At 43.6% G+C, this 16,523-nt stretch overlaps 6 protein-coding genes across 6 annotated transcripts; 5 read left to right on the forward strand and 1 right to left on the reverse strand.

Annotated features, from left to right (window-relative positions):
- Positions 1 to 2,606: 2,606 nt before the first annotated feature.
- On the forward strand, positions 2,607 to 2,988 carry O0I10_004331 (uncharacterized protein; the record flags this gene model as incomplete). Its single annotated transcript, XM_058484390.1, has 2 exons — positions 2,607 to 2,855; positions 2,920 to 2,988. 2 exons carry the CDS (start codon positions 2,607 to 2,609, stop codon positions 2,986 to 2,988), a joined length of 318 nt encoding a protein of 105 aa, XP_058344651.1.
- Positions 2,989 to 3,014: 26 nt separating this feature from the next.
- O0I10_004332 (uncharacterized protein) lies at positions 3,015 to 4,659 on the forward strand (the record flags this gene model as incomplete). Its single annotated transcript, XM_058484391.1, has 4 exons — positions 3,015 to 3,174; positions 3,589 to 3,684; positions 3,760 to 4,509; positions 4,571 to 4,659. The coding sequence occupies 4 exons, from the start codon at positions 3,015 to 3,017 to the stop codon at positions 4,657 to 4,659; spliced, it is 1,095 nt and encodes a 364-aa protein (XP_058344652.1).
- Positions 4,660 to 5,970: 1,311 nt separating this feature from the next.
- Positions 5,971 to 6,453, forward strand: O0I10_004333 (uncharacterized protein; the record flags this gene model as incomplete). Its single annotated transcript, XM_058484392.1, has 2 exons — positions 5,971 to 6,234; positions 6,292 to 6,453. 2 exons carry the CDS (start codon positions 5,971 to 5,973, stop codon positions 6,451 to 6,453), a joined length of 426 nt encoding a protein of 141 aa, XP_058344653.1.
- A 1,521-nt stretch (positions 6,454 to 7,974) lies between these two features.
- On the forward strand, positions 7,975 to 9,922 carry O0I10_004334 (uncharacterized protein; the record flags this gene model as incomplete). Its single annotated transcript, XM_058484393.1, has 9 exons — positions 7,975 to 8,104; positions 8,169 to 8,331; positions 8,388 to 8,550; positions 8,605 to 8,669; positions 8,731 to 8,916; positions 8,971 to 9,192; positions 9,255 to 9,479; positions 9,542 to 9,653; positions 9,719 to 9,922. The coding sequence occupies 9 exons, from the start codon at positions 7,975 to 7,977 to the stop codon at positions 9,920 to 9,922; spliced, it is 1,470 nt and encodes a 489-aa protein (XP_058344654.1).
- A 759-nt stretch (positions 9,923 to 10,681) lies between these two features.
- O0I10_004335 (uncharacterized protein) lies at positions 10,682 to 12,238 on the forward strand (the record flags this gene model as incomplete). Its single annotated transcript, XM_058484394.1, has 8 exons — positions 10,682 to 10,882; positions 10,938 to 10,961; positions 11,018 to 11,056; positions 11,110 to 11,249; positions 11,323 to 11,555; positions 11,612 to 11,705; positions 11,762 to 11,922; positions 11,994 to 12,238. 8 exons carry the CDS (start codon positions 10,682 to 10,684, stop codon positions 12,236 to 12,238), a joined length of 1,137 nt encoding a protein of 378 aa, XP_058344655.1.
- Positions 12,239 to 13,973: 1,735 nt separating this feature from the next.
- O0I10_004336 (uncharacterized protein) lies at positions 13,974 to 14,747 on the reverse strand (the record flags this gene model as incomplete). The annotated part of the gene is made up of 1 exon (XM_058484395.1): positions 13,974 to 14,747. One exon carries the CDS (start codon positions 14,745 to 14,747, stop codon positions 13,974 to 13,976), a length of 774 nt encoding a protein of 257 aa, XP_058344656.1.
- Between the last annotated feature and the right edge of the window lie 1,776 nt (positions 14,748 to 16,523).

The following is a 16,523-nucleotide window of genomic DNA, read 5'->3' on the forward strand; positions in this document are numbered from 1 at the left end:
AGATTGTGAATGCTTTTTGAGACAATGGCGTATAGAGTAGCTGCTGTAATGAACGCTGTTGCGGTTGGTCGTGGTCGAGGAGTGTACATGAGGAGGTGGTGTGTCAAGAAACGCGTATGTTGTAGTGGGGTGCAGCACGCCATGAGCTTGTCAATTGGCCAAAGTCTTTCGGATCAAGACATTCGTAGGATTGACATGATGGGTTGAAGCAGGACAATCGTTTTCAGGTGGTAGTTGTATACTTGAATGCACCAACAGTTGGGAATGGGAGGAAGAGACAAATAAAGTGGGAGTGGAAGAAGTGGAAATTAAAGTAGGCTGAGCTGTTGGACACCTCTTGTATAAATCCATGAACACTGTAATTGATCCATGACCTTGAGATTGCCCATCTTGAACGTGAGACTTTCACACAAGGTGCTCTTGGACATGCTGATTACGTTGTTCTAAAAAAGATCCCATGTTTTATTTGAAAATTTGGAATGGGAGGGTGTCGTGCGGGTTTACTATGTAAATCGGAAATGGAGGACAGCGCCGATTCATGGTTTATCGAAATAGTATGTATTACTTTGGGATTCCCCATTTCGTACTTGAAACTTTGTCAGGAGGTTCGCTGGAACATGCTGATCACCTTCATTCATTTGAAAACCGGAGGCTTCATTGTGAAGATTAAAATGCGGGGGGCGGTCCAAATGGTGGATGACACGAACAAAAGAGCGGACGGCCCACCGCCCCGAAGTTGCCCACCTCCAACTTGAAAATTGGTCAGAATGGTGCTCCGAGCATGCTGAACAATTCTTTTCTAGTAAAAACCTCACGCTTCATTTGAAAATTTGGAATAGGAGCGTCCAAAAGTTTGAAAGACGGAGACATTCGCAGGGTCTGCGATTCATTTATTTTCATGTTTGCTGTTTGGGCGTAGCTCAGTCAAATCAGCTCGGATCAAGGAAGTTGAATGATGGAAATGTTGGGCTGTAGCAGGAGAATCGTTCCCATGCAGTGGATTTGAAAAAAGATGGAATTGTGAGGAACGGGCTGTTAGCTGGCATTTTATGAACTATTATCATAGTATGTATTATCATGCATTGATCCTTTTCAGCACCACCCAATGAGCTGTGTTACACAAAGAAGTCCCTCTGCATCTCCGCTCTGTCAGGGTCTAGTTGATTGACAATGAACAAAGACCATGTTTTGTATTGCATCACGCTTACAGCATATGTAAAACATAAAGATGCATGTATCCCTAAACTTTACAATCAAACGTGGGTTCTTTAATAGAACAGTGTTGCTTGTCAGGGTCAAAGCGATCTTGTGTCAAAGTATGAAGTTCATCGTGGCCATTCCCAGATTCACCCAATGTCGCTACCAGCCAAAAAATAAATTGGTCGTCGTCGAAAAAAATTCAAGAGGTCGACCCCCGGATCCAACTTGGCTGGTGGCGACATTTGCGAAATCTGGGATTGGCCACCTCGATCACGAAACTTCCCCACATGATCCTTTCCACCCCGACGAGCAACTTTGTTCTCTTAAAGACCCCACGTCTGATTGTAAAGTTTGGATATACAAGTGCCTTTATGTTTTATATGCTGTAAGCGTGATGCTATATGAAAGTGACCTTTGTTCATTGTCAATCGCTTCTCTTACATTAGAACCAAAGATGCAGAGGGATTTGTTTGTATAACAAAGCTGGGAGAGTGGGAGTTTGTGAGTCAACCCTGCTGGTTCCGAGTCTATGACGCCTTCTTATCATAAGGCCACATTGGATAATGCATTGATAGCTCCTTGTTGACTATTGTTGGCTAAGCCTTTGTCGATGAGTACTTTCAGGCACGCTGTGATCGTTCTTTTTCTTTCATACAGGCTTTCACTTGATCATGCAGACCTCAAGATATGAGCGGTTTCATGATTTATTTCTCAACTTGGGTGTGTGATGGAGATGATACCTAAACCAAAAGTATTGTTTGCTCGTGATGAATGATGGCGATAGCCAAGGACATTTTTAAGGGTTCACTACATGTCGGGGTGCAAAGTGTGGAGCACAGGCCATGTTGTACTTCCTATTCGGGCCAAAACAGCACACTGGTGCATGAAAGATGGATCAATACTCGAAATTTTTATAGACAACTATAGCATCTTTGTGAGGACAAATATGATCACTGCATCTGAAAGTACCTTCTAGGAACGTATCACGTCTCATGTCTCAATTCTACAGATTTTGCTTTATATAGTGTGGTAGCTATTCAGCTTTGACGCGCCCATTTGCATCCAAACAGCCCTCCTTTATTATAATAAAGTACATTTTCAAGACGCATACACCATTCGACACGTAAAAAGTCTCCGTAACACGCCAAGTGTCAAGAGGTATCAAGAAAGACAGGCAACCTGCACTATGGTTGCTATGAAACCTTGACGTATCCGTTCCCTCCCCAATCAGACTTTTTATTCAAATAAACTACTTTACTCTAATCTACACACAATGCTACACGTAAATTGACTTGGTAACGCGCCATTTGCAAAGTGAGATCGAGAGGGCGTGAAATGGCACTCTGTGGGCGGGGTGTTTAAAGTTGACCTTGTTTCCATGGCAATAGATCTCTACTTCTTCCGCAATGGCTATCTCTAACGATCAACCTTGCATTTCCTTCCGCGCTCTTGTGCTCTGCGTTTCTTTCATCAAGTGGCACTTCATTCCAGAGGTGCCCATGATGTGGGTAATGCCTTTCTGCTTCTTCTTTGGCGTCGTTTTCCCTTTGGTTCGGTGGGGGCTTTCGCGTCCCAACAATCGGTTGACTCACGTCCCGATTGCTAACAATGCTGACTGCTCGGCCGGCGTGCCGTTGCGGGCGGCCAGGGAAAAGGTAAGTGATTCGACACAGGTGCCTACTAGCCCTGTTGTCTTGGCTAATCGTCAACCCTGGGTAGCTCCAGTGGTTCCATGCAAGGCGCAAGCCTGCCAGTATCCTGGTATGTTGTTTTCTACACGACCAGTAGCACAAGTGTCCCGTCATCATGGCAACATGTCGGCCTTGGAGGGTGATGCTGTTATCAACACATCATCAGCTGTGGATCTTTTCAAACCATCCAAGCAAGTTACAAGCACACGGTCACCACCAAAGTTGCTTCGAGGAATGGCTATGCATAAAGCCATGCAGCATGTGTACGGCTTACCGTCACCAAGTTCTACTACTACTACAGCATCAGCATCAGCATTAACATCTTCACCAGCATCTACTTCAACCACATTGGCATCTTCATCCGCATTGGCATCATCATCATCATCATCATCATCATCATCATCATCATCATCATCATCATCATCATCATCATCATCATCATCATCATCATCATCATCATCATCATCATCATCATCATCTTCATCTGTACCAAAAGCATCTGCATCATCATCTTCATCCGCATTGGCATCATCTTCATCTTCATCATCTGCATCCATCCTCATCCGCATCCTCATCCGCATCATCCACACCATCATCATCATCATCATCATCATCCATTGACGAGCTTTGTAAGTATTCTATATGAAAGGATCTTCTCTTCAGCAATACATTGATGCTGACTGGTTTTTCTTTATAGGTGAAGCTCTCAACATGTTGGATCTCTATGACCAAGATACGGAAGTACCAGATGCTATCCCTGATACTCCTGAATTGCGAGAAACCGCAGAGGATGGTAAGTGCATTGGATATTGGGATTACTACCAGATGAAGTGATATCGTATTAATTCCATCTTTTTTACTTTTATAGAAGGCACAGATGCCTCAGAGCAACAAGTCCAAGAACTTGAAGACATCCCAATGGCATCACCATTACCATCGCCGCCATCCTTTCCATTGCCATTGCCACCACCACCATCACCACCGCCACAGCAACAACAACAACCAATTTTGTATACCCAAGTGATGCCACAGCCAACCATCACCATTCATCCGGAGGTCACACCGGAAGTAGTAGTAGCAGCAGTAGTCGCAGCAGCATCATCATCAGCACCAGCGGCATCAGCAATACCTGTTGCATCCAGCACAGGTAGCAGCAACAACAACAACCGATCACGGTTACAGTTCCGAAGGCCCGTCATAAGGCCTAGAAGTCGCCTTCGATGGCAGAGACCAAGTAGGAGGCAACCACCTCCACTTCCAAGACCGCCACCATCACCACCAAGGCCACCACCATCACCATCAATATCACCGCCACCATCATCACCACCATCACCCGCATCCACATCCTCATCCATAGGATATGAGTACAGGCCTATAGCATGCCCAAGAAGACGGCTTCCACGGCCAGAGACAACAACAACAACCTCATCACCTATACCATCATCATCATCATCGCCTATACCATCATTGTCATCATTATCGCCTATTTTGCCATTGGAAGCATCGCTATCACCTATATTACCAATGGCATCATCATCATCCACATTGCTTTTCACGGAAGCAGAGCTTGCATCACCATCACCAATTTTGTCTGAAGATGCTGCACAAGCAGATTCATGTAAGTATACTTGCACATTGGGATGAATGACTTTATATGATACTAACTTTTGATGCTTTAGTCATGGGCGGAGACGATATCCTTGCGGAGATCATGGGGACCGATCTTATCGATCCCTTTGATGAAGTAGTCTTCAATGAAGACGCATAGTAAGTTACATACGATAGGTGTTATCGCTTTAATCACTCACATACATATTATATATAGGTGCCCATAGAGATTCTCAGCAAGAATTGCGAGATAGATTGGTGGATGGAAAAACCCAGCCCGGATTCAGGCGTGCATTTCAGCTATGCCAGTTGCTTGCACATACGGAAGGGTCGGCATGAAGGTATCCCGACGGGAGTTTCTTACACGTCAACGTCTATCACTTTAGGGGCGTTGCCATGGCGACTACGTATCGTTCCAGGAATCCCTTGTTCCCTTGCTACGATTAAGTCACAAAGCATTTGCGGTGTCTTTCTTCTCCTCGTGGATCAAGAGCCAAAGGGCGATTCACTCATCATCATCATGTTACCCACTGGGGTATGGGATTGGACTTGAAAAGGCAAGTTGATATCAGTGACACTGCTTCTTGGATACCATTCATGCTAATCATCTGTTGTCTTTTATTGTGGGGGTGGGTCATGGTGTATGCCGTGATACATCCCTGCATAGTTTGGCCGCCCTTTCATTTTTTGGGTGATGGTGTTTGGGCACAAGCGGTAATCATCTTTGAAGTGGGTACTTGGAAAAAACAAAAAACATCAAGACATCGACTTGCACGGGCATCGTAGTTTGGGGCTTGGGACCTGGAATGGTATGTGATCGTCATGGTAACGTTCTTGAAGTGGTAGACGTTGCGTGTAGGATTCTCTCGAAGGGTGTAAATCCTGCATGTTTGATTCCTTCATTTTATAGACGCACTGGTGTACTGGGATGTCACGTTCTGTTTCTGGTGCTGTGGGTTCTTCCTGAAACCAGAGTGGGAGCTCCTGCTCTTTTTGGGGAGTAGAGTTCTCTTTTCTTTTTATCGGTGGTGCAGCCGATGTGGATGACAAGGACTATGATTGTGGACAAGCCTCTCTATTGCCATGAAACCTCTCTTCTATTTATTGGTGGCGGATGACAAGATTATCAACGTTGGCACAAGTCCTCTCTTCATTTTATTGGTGGTGGAACGATGCAGATGACAAAGACTATCATTTGGCCCAAGTCCTCTCTTCATTCTATTGGTGGCGGGTGACAAGATTATCAACATTGGCACAAGACCTCTCTTCATTTTATTGATGGTGAAGCCGATGCGGATGACAAGCCTCTCTATTGCCATGATACCTCGCTTCATCTTATTGGTGGTGGAGCCGATGCGGATCACAAGGTTATCAATTTGGCCCAAGTCCTCTCTTCATTTTATTGGTGGTGGAACCGATGCGGATGACAAAACTATCAATTTGGCATGGGTCCTCCCTTTTGAACCTATTCATGAATCAATCCATTCTTGGGTGCAATTCGCATGAGCACAATTTGGCGGCAATTGGTCTTACCAAGGAATATCATACAAAGCTATCAAACGAATGCAATGAGAGGCACAACTTTGGAAGAGGCATTATCATTGGAGGAGCTCTATGCTGGAAACAATCAACACAAGCATCGAGCAATTATCGCAGCTATCAAGCTACACCTGACATCGGTCACCACCATGCCAAGAACGCAATCCTATCATACAACAAAATCAAAAGCAAAATGGTATGTGAGTGATCAAGTAGTATATATACATGAAACTAACCAGCTTTTGTTCCATAGCAATATCACAAAAAAAGCACGTCAGCAAAAGCATATCAAAAAAAGGCAGCAGCCATATCATACGAACAGCAACGGTCCTCGATCTTCCTGCGACAAAGCAAGTTGAATCATACAGAGAAAGGCTCTCTCAATGGAGCAGACCACAATATCATTGTCATGTAATTATTGTATCGTTGCAAGCATCGTTGAAAGAAGGTTTACTTATGTATGGCAATCTATAGGCACACTGACTAGTTTGGTGAAAGCATGCGTAAGACCTCAAGTGAAAGGGCAAAAAGAGTCTGGCGAAGGAGTTGGGCTTCATGTAAGACCCTGAGGGCGAAAAGAGTCTGGCGAAGGAGTTGGACTTCATGTAAGACCCTGAGGCGAAAAACAAGTCTGGCGAGGGAGTTGGACTTCAATCAATGATACAGCAATTACAGAGAGCTTGATCACGTACGTATATCAATGCATTACATTTAAGCGATGTCTAACTTTGGTGACTTCATTAGAAAACACATTTCAATATCAAACACAAACACAAGCAGAAAAGCAAAAGCGAAAACAAGAAGAGCTTTGGGCGGGAAGACGAGGTGCCACATTGAATAGAATAGATACTTAGAAATCAAAACTACCATTAGCTTGACGTGCAATAAACATAATCAACAAAGGACAAGTTACAGTGGGCGATGTTAATCGGGGATCTCCTTTGAAACGTATAAAGATCATGCTTGCCAGGGACTCGCTTCTCTCTTACTTTTGGTACCAATGAGCAAACAACGCCATAATCCAAGTCCTTAGCTAAGATTGGCTATTCCTTCATGCTGCAGCAATGGGTACTGTCGCCTTGTTATCCACGTCCAATGACATGAGTGAACGTTGTAATGGCTGTGTACAAAGACTTGTTGAAGCGAATGAAGACCACCGACAAGCGGCAACGAACCAATCACCATGACAACGATGACATGAAGCAATATGGATATCTCCCCAGGCACTCTCTCCATACCAACCATACAAGCTCTATCGTCATGTGGATCAAGTTATTGCCAGCGAGGTGTTCATCATGCAAAGGCTGCATCATGTTGACAGGCGTGCTTCCACTTCAATTCACGTGATTCTATACCACATGCTATCCTCTATCTATCTATGGAATTACAGTAGTAGTAGTAGTAGTAGTAGTAGTAGTAGTAGTAGTAGTAGTAGTCGTAATGGATCAATAAAACTCATCTTGCAATGATACTATCATCAGCTCAACCAACCATGTGTGTTGCAGGACGAGCGACCAACCTATATACCTTACTGTTGTGAGCCTAAAAATGACATAGGCATGTCGATGCATATCAACATTTAGGATTCAAATGATGTCGAATGTCGAGATATGAATGATTTGCACCATTTTTTTTATTCTTGGACCAATGTAATTGGAAAGGCATGGGGCATCATGTAGTTATGATAACAGCAAGATGTATGTTGACTCTAGATCCAAACTAAAGTAGAACACCGAGCTTCTTCGTTAGGGATAATTAGTGGTGGCTGATTCAAGTAGAACGATCACCTCGGCGTAAAGTAGGTATGCCATCAAGGGCAGCATTGATGTACGTGCGGCTTGTGAAACATTGCGATGCTAATTTGTGTTGTCAGGTGAATGACACGTTCTCTTTCAGTTACACACAGACCACCACCACCACCACTACCTCCTTCAAGATGACCTTTCAAGCGACCCAATGGTTGCATTCGCTGGTTGGCTCATCAGAAACAACATGGACACTTCCTTTACTTTCTTTCCTGATACCGCTACTGGTGCGATGGGCCGTTGCTTTGAATCCTTACTCAGGTTACATGCCTTTCCTTTTCCTTCCCATTCCAACACAACACACGAACTCATCGCGTTCCAACAGGCTACAACACGCCACCAATGTATGGCGATTACGAAGCGCAGCGTCATTGGATGGAGATTACGCAGTATCTTGACTTTTCTCAATGGTACAAATATGACCTTGACTGGTGGGGCCTCGATTATCCACCCTTGACCGCGTATCACAGCTGGCTCTGTGGTGTCATGCAAGTATTCCCCAAGTTCATTTTCAATGCTATCAGGGTCTAACAATGAGGTCTAGTGGAACAATGATCAATCCCGAATGGTTCTTACTCGATGCATCTCGTGGATATGAGTCTCCTGAAAGCAAGTTCTTCATGCGTACCACCGTCATCGTCTCCGAAGCATTGATCTACACATCGGCCCTTTGGTATTTTTGTCGAATGGTCTATCCAACAAAAAAGGTAACATTTACCACGTAACATACATTCAAATCATTAACGAAATGATGTTTTCAGTATACGATGCATTTGCTTATCATGATGCAACCTGCACTTATCCTGATTGATCATGGTCATTTTCAGTAAGTATATGTCAACAAAGATGATGGATTCAAGGGTCTAAATCAACATGGCATGGATTAGGTACAACAGTGTTATGTTGGGATTGAGCTTATGGGCCATCAATGGTTTCTTATCCGGTCATTACGTTCTCGGTTCAATCGCATTTTGCTTGTCGCTGGCATTCAAACAAATGGCTCTCTACTATGCTGTGGCTATTTTCGCTTTCCTTCTCAGCAAATGTATCAAGGCACCTACCACCATCCAAGGGTAAGATGCTATTTGGATCAATGAATGGAGTATATTCACACTGGGGTATGTTAGCTTTGGTCTTCTCGTTAAGCTTGGGTTGGCGGTTATCATCAGCTTTGCTCTCCTCTTTTTGCCATGGATTGGGTCTTTGGATCAAATGCAGCAGGTCATCCATCGTATCTTTCCAGTAGCGCGTGGGCTTTATGAAGACAAGGTCGCCAATGTTTGGTGTGCGCTCAATGTCGTGGTCAAGTTACGTAACCTGATGTCCTTGCAATCCACTGTACGCCTCAGGCAAGTCTAATTGACAGGAGAGATCATTTTGGCAAGAGAATAACAACATTGCAAATCTATAGCCTGTGTGCCACTTTGGTCGCTATTATCCCCATCAATGTTCATCTTGGCCTTTCACCTACGCCTGCAAGATTTGGATATGCACTTGTCAATACTTCACTCGCATTCTTTTTGCTTTCGTTCCAAGTACATGAAAAGTCGATCCTGATCCCACTCCTTCCCGTATCGCTGATGCTAAATGAAGAACCACAAGCCGTGCAATTGTTCATGAATGTGGCAATGTTCAGGTATATCAAATTAGCGCCGTCACCAGTGAGCGGATTGACACTGACTCCTATTTATTCGATAGCATGTTCCCGCTTTTGAAACGAGAAGGATTGATGATCCCTTACTTTTGCGTTACTCTTTTATGGAATTGCATGACGGGTTTATCAACATCACTCAATCGACATTTGAATATGGTTAGTATTGGTTAGATGGAATACATAAAGCTGGCAATTTGCTGATGGCTTTTTTGGGGTTCTAGGTTGTTTATGCAACATTGATCGCTTGGCATTTTATGGAGGCCTATATCACTCCACCAGAACGACTACCGGATTTGTTCGCCGTTTTGAACGCCATCATCAGCTGTGGATACTTTGTATTGCTGTGGCTATTCTTTTTATACCGCCAATTCGTTCAAGGAGAACCTGTCTTTGGTCAGCCTTTGCAGAAAAAGAAAGCAGAATGATATACACATCCCCCCTTCCTTGGATGGTCTTTGCAAGCACTGGCAACATGACTTGTATCATATCTATACCTTGCTGGGTGGCATTTTTATATATCACAACATCTCGTTTTATGCTACTACATTGATCAATACAATCCCCGTTATTCCCATTGGTTATCTGGTGCCATCATGACGCTTTGCTTGCCATTTTCTCCTATTTCTATACGGCGTATTCAAGGGGTGCATTGTTATAAGGACTAGCCGGATTGTGTTCATTATGCATGGCAACCTAAAAGAGAGAGAACGTATGCAAAAAAGTGGCATGAGCGATTGAGTGAAGGGGACATAATGGGCGTTCTGGATTCCTTTTCTTTCTTCTTGTTAATACTATGAGCAAAGATCATGACTTTTTCGACCAAGCAACGATAGTTGATCAGCATGATGAAGACGTTGAAAATGGTACATCGTCCGTTGCTAGGATACCAACACATGTGAACCACAATATTGAAATCAGTCATACCCTATATAGTTGATGAGAAACCAACACCTGAAAAGATTGACACCAAGGACGGTGGTTATGGATGGGTCATTGTAGTTGCCGCATGTCTTATTCAAGTTGCAGGAGGAGGAATTTCTCAGGCATGGTAAATCTCATGACAAAGAATCATCCACGTCAAATGAAGTATGGCTCATTGTTATTTCTTAGGGGTGGGGAAAGATGAACGATCCTTGTTAGACAAAGAGATCCTGATCATTGTTGTTGTTTGATGATTAGGTGTCATGCAAGACTACTATGAACAACATGATTTTCCAAAGGCGACCGTACAGCTTTCTTTTGTTGGCACCATTGCAAACATATGTTTAAATTGCTTAGGCCCGGTGGCACAGTTGATGCTTGCTTTGTTACACATCCGAGTCGTTCTATTTATTGCAGTGATCTTATGCGTGCTTGGTTTGGAAGGTGCAAGCTGGGGTAGTGAGGTAAGAATCCACCTGAAGATCTTGCATGTTGATCTCAAATTCCTCTTTGTTGCAGATTTGGATTCTATACGTTACACAGGTGTGTACAAAGAGCATGAAAGTTACCAACGCAAGCTGATGATGTGTGCTTACTAGGGTGTCCTTTATGGTGCAGGTGCTTCCATCATGTTTTATGTAAGTGCTTTGAGCAGCAACAAATTTACAGTGTTTGACAAAGGGAAAAAAAGGTGGCCATGAGTGTGGTGCCTGAATGGTTTGAAGCACGACGTGGCCTTGCATTGGGTCTTGCATCATCGGGTTCAAGCATTGGTTCCTTTATCATGCCATTGATTATGACGTCGCTCAATCAAAGTCTCGGTGCGCCATGGTACATATTGCAAGCTTGCATGCCTAATCTACAGCTACATAGTTACTTGATGATTCATACATACGTGATATAGGTGTTATCGGATTCTCGGTCTGATCATGCTGGTTTCTGGATTGGTTGCTACATTCATGTTTCGTGAACGTGGAGAGAACAAGGCAAGGAAAACAGCTACAGCTACAAAGGAACGACCCAAATTAGGAGAGATCTTTCAACTTGACTTGCTGAAAACGCCCACTTTTTTACTCTGGTGCCTCACCGATATCTTCATGGAAGGCGCATACTATGTCCCATTCTTTTATTTGCCATGTAAGACGATCGTTTTATGTTAATGTATGCATTTTTCTCACTAATGCCAAATGTAGCATATGCAACCTATCTTGGATTATCATCAACACAAGGTTCGGCATTGATCTCAGGTGCATCGGCAATGAATCTTGTGGGGCGTTTGGCTGCTGGGTAAAAGAAAGGCTATTGTTAAGTCTTCTGTACACTCATACAACGTTTGGTTGTAGATTCATAGCTGATCGCATTGGGCACGTGAATACGGTTATCCTTTATGGGTTAGCTAGCTCGATCACTTGTTTCCTCGGATGGACCTTTGCTACGCAATTTGGATCGTTACTTGCATACTCATTGCTATTTGGTTTCTTTGGTGGTGCCTTCATCTCACTTAGTAAGTAGCTGATGATGCAGGGGAATATTTGGATGGATGCATAACATGACATGGATATGTATTGTTTACAGCTCCAGCGGTGACAGCAGTGGTGACAGGAATGGATCGATTGCAATCAGGATTGTCAGCGTTTTTACTTATTACGGCGATTTCCATGTTTGGGCCAAATGCTTCGGGTGCGATTGAACAGCAAGTACCAGGGACACCTTTTTTCAGCCACAAGATGTTTGCTGGTGCAGGATACCTTTCCGGGACTACAACGCTTATAGTACTCAAGTGGATAATTTCAAAGGGACATTTGCTTTCAAGATTGTAATAAAGAATAAACATGTCATTGTTTGCTCAGCAACAGCAATTTCAGTTTCAACCGAGCCGCAAGAGACTTTTTGTACAACAAACATTCAATGCATGAATGAGCAAAAGCGAGCATCATAAGAGAGATCGTTATACTGCGTTTATGTCTATCACGGTGTGATCACGATACCACACACACAGCCATGCAATCCTTATTCAAGTCGTGGTCAGTGCGTCAAATGATCAATACAAATACGGGTCGTCGCTCATGTCTTCTTCCTCGGGGTGCTCCGGGAACATCATAAACGGCTCACTTTTTGTAAATGCGCTTCCCTTTTCATGTACACGGCTCATCCTGGAATAGAAGAAAACAGGGGAACATCATGCATCTGTGCTAATACATTGATGCGTCTCATTTCAAAATGACGCATTATGCTATTCAATACGGCAACAAAGATGGTGAAAGAGGAGAGTAAATAGAGGCATTTTTGTTCTCCTTGTCAATACCAGCACGATGCAAATGGTGTGTAACGCCATCTAAATTTACCCTGTAGTAGACAGCTCCCTGTTCTTTAGCCACACGTTGTCACTGCAGATGGTAGCATGTATGCGCTGTTCAATTGTTGCATGTAGGTAGTACCTGCTGCAAGAATAAAAATAACTCACACACTCACGCAGCAAAACATGACGCTAATGATTCATCCACCACCACACACACGCACACACACAACGCATGATGATGAGGAGAGAGAAAGAGAGAGAGGGAGGAGGCGATGTCATCACACGCGTTTTACTCCTCCTCCTCAAATTCAACCCATATTCATCCCATGCAGTGTAGTATATCCCCTTTCGCACACACACGCACACACATACATACATACACCCCTTGTGTGCGCAGCACTCTATCTTTTGTACGCTCTCCTTTATGTGCGAGGGCGCATTGTGCATACTCTAGTGATGATTGCATTACGCATGAAAACACTACATGTACGAATGCAACGAGACTTTAAAGTAAAAAAGGGGGAGAGGAGGTTATTCAAAGACTAAATATATATACGATATTTATTTGTGAGAATAGTTTGGACAATTGTTGCATCATCTCTGCTTTGTTTGATGGAGCTGGCTGGCTGTTGCTGCCACACAACATTGAAAAAGGATCTGGGGGAGTAAAGGTTGGTTGGTACGAATAACCAAAAAATGGAAAAATGGCCAAATCAAGGTAAAAAATATGAGGCTGCTGGCAGGGAACAATGCAAGGGGCTGTACTTGCAAGGTTTCGCCCACCTACATTTGGGGGGTTGGATATTTGTTGATGTTGATGTTGTTGTTGCTGCTGCTGTAATAGCTGTAGTAAAAGGGAAGGTGTATATAAAGAAAGAGAGAGATGGGGCATATAGGGAATTCTTGGCTATAGTGAAAAAGTTATAAAGGTGTAGAATGGTAATTGTAAAGAGATGCACCGGGCATATTTGCTGCTGTAAATACAAGTATAGTAGTGGGTTTTGATAAAGGATAGATGGGGATTTTTGTGTCTGAGAGTGTCAACACTGCATAAGCTTGTTCAAAAAAGGACAAAAGAACGAAAAAGGTAATGAAAAATATGTGCCCCTGTGGAGAATGGGCAAAGAGGAGAAAGGGAGAGAGATAGAGAAAGTAAATAATGTTGAAGAAAGAGGAAGAAGAAGGGACAAGTAAAAGGGGAAACGGAAAAAAGGGATTGTGTGGTTTCTCCCAAAACGTTGGAAGAAAAAGGCGTATCATTGACGCTTGTTGACACCGTGGATAGCTTTCCAAGGTCTACGGAATAAACGCGCATTTTGTCGTTTGGGATCGACCAAGTTTTTGCTTTGCAGGGTCTTGAAACGGCCCCAGCAACAACCGCGTGAGCGGTGTGGCAGATAGGTTGCTGAGATCATAGCCCAAGATAAACCTTCGTCATAGCCTTGTTGTAGTAAATCATCTTCTGTTGGTGTCCATGCCATTCGTGTTTGCACAGGTGTGTTAGCCATGCTGCTACTACTACCACCACCAGCAGCCGTGGATGGTGATCGTGATCGGCGTGATGAGGGTGCTCTGTATCGAGCCAAGCTGCTATTGCTGTTGCTGCTAACGGTGCTACTTCCAGTGCTTGTTGAAGGACCACTACCAAAATATGGGCTCACGCTCATGTCATCATCTCGTGGCGTTGTTGGATACATGGGCCATTCTTTAGGGCTGGCTGATGCAACCGATGATACATCACTCGATGTACGACTACGTACTAATCCTGGTGGTGGTGGTGGTGATGATGGCGATGCTACTTGTTGTTGATAGGCAGGCGTATTGTGTGGAACAATGAGATTGCTGCTGTCGTACCAATTATGCTCGCGAATCGGATCATAAACTGGAGTCGATTGAAAGCAAACTGCCGATGGTGATTTCTTTTCACCTATAGCAGAAGGAAGCGGATATGGATCGCATGGATGACAGAGCAAGTGTTTGATATCCATAACACCTGTTTGTAGTACATTAGCTTGCTGCTGTCTAAACATGAGACACAAACAAGAGAAAAAAAAACTACTTGCCTGGCATGATAGCAATCGATATATAATGTACAATAGGCGATGTTGGGTAAAAGGAAGAAAAAAAGAGGCCTCTGTAAAGAGGTATACGTAATGCTCTACTGGTACAAAGCGAGAATGAATACGATGCGTTTGTGAAGGGCTAAATGGAACCAAGTTTTTATACCACAAGAGACTTAGAGTTATTTTTTTGCCAGGGGGGTCAGTTCAAAACGAAGGGGAAGGCTGATTTGGGGGTATGAGTGCAAAAGTGTGCTGCGTTTGTGTGCGTATGGTGAGCAAAAGGGAGAAGGAGAAGGATGAGAGTAAGGGCAGGCGGGAAATGCATCCGCTGTATTATGTAGGCTTTACGTGTGATGTATTTGCCAATCGCGTCACCCGTTCTAAGACGGGGTCGTTGCTGCATCATTTTATATACTGTGTGATAAAGCCATTTTTGGTGTTGACTGGTGTCAAGGTACTGCCGCCAAATCTTCAAACGGGCGCATGAGACCCCCTTTTCCTTTCCATTCTTGAACAATTTCTACGCCTGCTTTTGGGAACTTTTTTTTACAAGCGGCAGCACATGGGATCTGCCAGCTTACTCTTTTTGCTCGGATTAACGTTATTGGCAATTGGGCCAGTCTGAAAGGGGAGAGAGTGCTCTCATCATCATCTTGCACATGCCTTGTTTGATGTATGATGATAGCCATGTATGTGTGCCCTGTGGTCTTGTTTTGCTGCTATAGCTCATTCATATCATTACAATCATCACCAACTCTGTTGTTGGCTTTTACCATGACATTGGTATTATAGTAGCTAGCCCTGTGTGTATTTGTACGTGTGTGAATATGCATAGCAAGTCCTGTGTGCAAGCTCCTACATAAGCAACAACAGCTCAACCCATAACCCCTACACATATCATTTACGTTTTTGTATTGCTTTTGATCTACCGCATTCACCCACTCTATTTGTGTATGTTACTTGTGGTGCGGTCTCCTGCCTTCTTCTTTCCTTTTCTTGCAGCAACCCGGCGTGGAGGTCCTTACCCTTTTATCCGATAAGAGCAACTCCTCGATCTTCTCCTTGCATGAGCCGAAACCTTGCTCGCCATTATCAAGTTTTTGAGTTCCCAATATGCATAATCACACTCACATCCATCGACAGTTTTGCATCCTGATTATAAATTTAACCTTTTATCATGGTTTGCCCCATCCAATTGCTCTTGTATCCATATATACGGGTCATCGGCAATAAGGAAAAAGGCATATGCGGCGTAAGCTGCCATGCTTGTTGTATTGACATATGTTGCCATCATCCCCGCATGTCATGTCTTTTTGTTTTCACTACTTGAAATAGCTTTATAGGTATGCGTGGTAGGTATCCATTGTGTCTTTAAGACTTAAAAACGGACACACAATGAATGTACATACATAGGATGGATAAATTTACAGTGCTCTAATAATAAGAACAAGGAAGCTAAAAAGGTGGAAAGGAGGCAACCAAATGCGAAGAATAGTAGCAGTGAATGAATGACATGCGTGAGAAAGGAGGATGTGGATTGGTTCATTGTGTTTCCAGACTTTTGAATGGCTCACCCACCCACTGACATCACACGCTTGCAACACAGCAGTTGCCATGTGATCGCTTAACCCCACTTTAAAGGAATTTTCGTCAATCGGCTTTTTTACCCCAGACTCATTCGAGCTGCGTGAATGGCGAGTGATGTGGTACAAAATGGTCGATCGACTTGCGGAAACTTATTTA

The sequence above is a fragment of the Lichtheimia ornata genome (genome assembly GCF_029851405.1).
Source record: "Lichtheimia ornata isolate CBS 291.66 chromosome Unknown scaffold00016, whole genome shotgun sequence".
NCBI classification, from domain to species: domain Eukaryota; kingdom Fungi; phylum Mucoromycota; class Mucoromycetes; order Mucorales; family Lichtheimiaceae; genus Lichtheimia; species Lichtheimia ornata.